At 43.9% G+C, this 3,583-nt stretch overlaps 1 protein-coding gene across 1 annotated transcript; it reads left to right on the forward strand.

Moving 5' to 3' along the window:
- The first annotated feature begins 694 nt into the window (after positions 1–694).
- LOC144411465 (uncharacterized) lies at positions 695–3,208 on the forward strand. The gene has a single exon (XM_078108470.1). The coding sequence runs from the start codon at positions 802–804 to the stop codon at positions 2,347–2,349; it is 1,548 nt and encodes a 515-aa protein (XP_077964596.1). The 5' UTR covers positions 695–801; the 3' UTR covers positions 2,350–3,208.
- The last annotated feature ends 375 nt before the right edge of the window (positions 3,209–3,583 follow it).

Raw genomic sequence — 3,583 nt, forward strand, 5'->3', positions numbered from 1 at the left:
CCTAGATACAAAGGCTACACGTTTATCGCCCACAACGCATCCGGCTTTGACAACTATATTCTGTTGGAATATTTTGTCAAACAAAAGATCACTCCGCAAGTCACCATGAGAGGGAGTCGGGTGATACTGATGTATGACAGGTCATACCGGCAGAGATGGATTGACTCATTCAGTTTCCTTCCCATGCGATTGTCAAAAACCCCCGCTGCCCTAGGGTTCAGTGATGTCGAGAAAGGCTATTTTCCCCACAAGTTCAACACCCGGGAGCATGAGTATTATGTCGGTAAATATCCTGATCCGTCCTACTACGGCTTTGACGATATGAGTGATAGCGATAAAGCGAGATTCATGGAATGGTATAATACCGTTTCAGGAGGAACATTTGACTTCCAAAAAGAAATCGGACGCTACTGTGTTAACGATGTAGAAGTGTTGCGAAAAGCCTGCAGCATCTATCGTGAGACATTCATAGAGTGCACGGAACTTGACCCCTTCTCATTTACCACCCTAGCATCGAGCTGCATGGGGGTGTTCAAAACCCTGTTTCTCCCAAAGGACACAGTTGCTCTAACGTTTGAGGGGGCATACACTGCTCAGAATAAGACGTATTCTGATGTATCGATGCAATGGCTTGAATATGTGGCCCTCACAGAGAATATTGAGATTAAACATGCTCTCAATCACGGTGAACAGATTTTTGAGCCGTTCTATGTGGATGGCTATAACTCTGTAACAAACACTTGCTATGAATTTGCGGGATGTTTTTTCCACGGATGTGTCAAATGCCACGTCCAGAGCGACATGAACCCTGTTACAAAAATCACCTACGGTAGACAATACAGGGTGTTCATGGACAAAATATATTCTCTACAAAAACAACACGGGCTGCGAGTTGTAGTGATGTGGGAGTGTGAGTGGTCGTCGTTAAAACGGACGAGCGGGGCTGTACAGGCTTTTATGGTTACTTACAAAAAGCGTGAGCGTCTAGAGCCTAGAAAGGCCCTCTTTGGGGGACGTACAAACGCTATGAAGCTGTACCACAAGATCGGTGCTGATGAAAAAATCAGGTACTACGACTTCACCAGTCTTTATCCGACGGTTCAGGCTAAAAAGCAGTATCCAGTTGGACATCCTCAGGTTATCCTGAAGGATTTTGAGTCTATTGACAAGTATTTTGGACTCATAAAGTGCACAGTGCTACCGCCCAGAGGGCTGTTTCACCCGGTCCTACCTTACAGATGTCATGACAAACTCATGTTCCCATTGTGTGGCAAATGTGCTGAGGATTTGAATCAGAGTGGCGAGTGCACTCACGGAGACAGAGACAGACTGCTGGCGGGGGTCTGGGTGTCAATTGAACTGCTGAAGGCTGTGGAAAAGGGATACAGGCTTGTGTCCATTGATGAAGTTTGGCATTTCCCCAACAAAACAGACACATTGTTCAGCGGGTATGTGAAGACATTCATGAAGTGTAAACAGGAAGCGTCAGGCTACCCTGGCCATGTTAAAACCCCCGACGACAAGGAGAAATATGTCAAAGACTATTTTGAAAAGGAAGGCATTCAATTAAACCCTGACAAAATCAGGGTCAACAAAGCCATGAGAAGCTGCAACAAACTCCTCCTAAACTCTTTGTGGGGCCGTTTTAGTATGCGCAATAATATGCCTGCATGCGAGCTGATCACAGATCCGGCTCGGTTCACACAATTGATGTTTAGTGACCACTTTGATGTGCGACAATTCTGTTTTATCTCAGATGACGTGGCTTTGGTACAGTGGCGACATGCAGACGCCCGCGGTTCCCGTATAAAAGACGTAAACGTCTTTATAGGAGCCCTGACAACTGCCCATGCCAGATTGATGCTCTACGACTTGTTAGACAAACTGCAGGAGAGGGTCTTGTACTGTGACACAGACAGCATTGTCTTTACATCGAGAGGGAGCGACTGGGTGCCGCCCCTGGGGGCATATCTTGGTGACCTGACTGATGAGTTAAACAGCGGAGACATATGCGAGCTGCCTAGTGAAGACTACATCACAGAGTTTGTATCAGGAGGACCCAAATGCTATGCCTATAACACGGTACAGGGTAAAACAGCTGTCAAATGTAAAGGCGTCACATTAAACGCTAGAAACGCCTCCGTCGTCACCCCCCAGTCACTGATTGGCCTCGTACAGGCTTATGTAACCAATCACAACACACACACTTTGACCACAGTGTCTGAAACTATCAGGCGTGATAAAAAGAAGTTCCATCTTAAAAACGAGACAGTTTTTAAGCAAGTCAGAGTGGTGTACAATAAGCGGAGGGTGTTGTCTGACTATACGACCCTTCCTTATGGATACTAACAGCGATCAGGGATTTGATGCACGACTACAACACCCCTTTAGTTTGGTAGTGAGTGGGCCTTCAAACTGTGGAAAGACTTTTTTTGTCAAGGATATTATTGCAAATGCTGAGAGGGTTATTTCACATCGTATTGACAATGTCGTCTACATTTATTCATGCTGGCAGCCTTTATATGATCAACTGCTTAAAACCAGAGACATTAACTTTGTAGAGGGCTTACCAGAGTCTCTGTGCGATGATGTTTTACTACCTCCTGCCAAAAACAATCTACTCATTATAGACGATTTAATGAATGATGCCGGGAATAATATAGAAGTTCAAAATGTTTTTACCAAATATGTACATCATAGAAATCTCAGCTGTATATATTTAGTACAAAATTTATTTATTCAGGGTAAATCTAGTCGCACTATTAGTTTAAACACCAACTATCTCATTCTGTTTAAAAACCCTAGGGATAAATATCAAATCACACTACTGGCCAGACAGATGTTTCCGGGTAATACTAAATATTTTTTAGAGGCCTTTAACGATGCGACCCAACAATCATATGGCTATCTTCTCATAGATTATAAAGCGTTGACCCCCGAACATTTAAGACTCAGAACGGCTTTGCTATCGGACCAACAGGTTGTGTATATCCCCAAAAAAACAAACAGGCGTTAATAACGCTAAAATGTCATCACGCATGCAGAGGAATTTGTCATTGTTGGAGTTGATATATAAATCTACGCCTCGTGTGCGACGTGTCATTGTTAATAACGCCAGCACGGATTTTATCGACTCTCTGTGTGAGATCGCACTCAATGTATTGAGAGGTAACATTCCTTTGACCGACAAACAATTCGCCCTCTTAAAGAAGAAGAAGAAGATTATCCGGCTGGTGGCGGATAAAAAAGTTAAACGGACCAAGAAGAAAAAGACCCTCAACCAGTCGGGGGGCTTTTTATTACCGTTATTAGGGGCTGCTATTCCGTTTATAATTAGTCTTGTCAATAGGAGGGGCTAAAAATGGAGCACACCCAAAAAATGTTTCTGGTCCCCCAGCATCAGCTTGGCCTAGTAAAGCAGCAGCCTCATTATAAGCAGCAGGATCAACGAGAGTCTATAAGACAGGCGGTGCAAAATGAGCTTGATAGAGCTATGATTGACGTGTTGAATCAACCTGATACAGACATGTACGAAAAAGCCAAAAAATATTCCGTTATTTTACAAAGATACTTGGCTGTGGTG

Source organism: Gasterosteus aculeatus, chromosome 8 (assembly GCF_964276395.1).
Source record: "Gasterosteus aculeatus chromosome 8, fGasAcu3.hap1.1, whole genome shotgun sequence".
NCBI lineage: Eukaryota > Metazoa > Chordata > Actinopteri > Perciformes > Gasterosteidae > Gasterosteus > Gasterosteus aculeatus.

Excerpts from the sequence above, each read along its gene's own strand:
- LOC144411465 (XM_078108470.1), top strand. The coding sequence starts at position 802 with ATGAACCCTGTTACAAAAATCACCTACGGTAGACAATACAGGGTGTTC.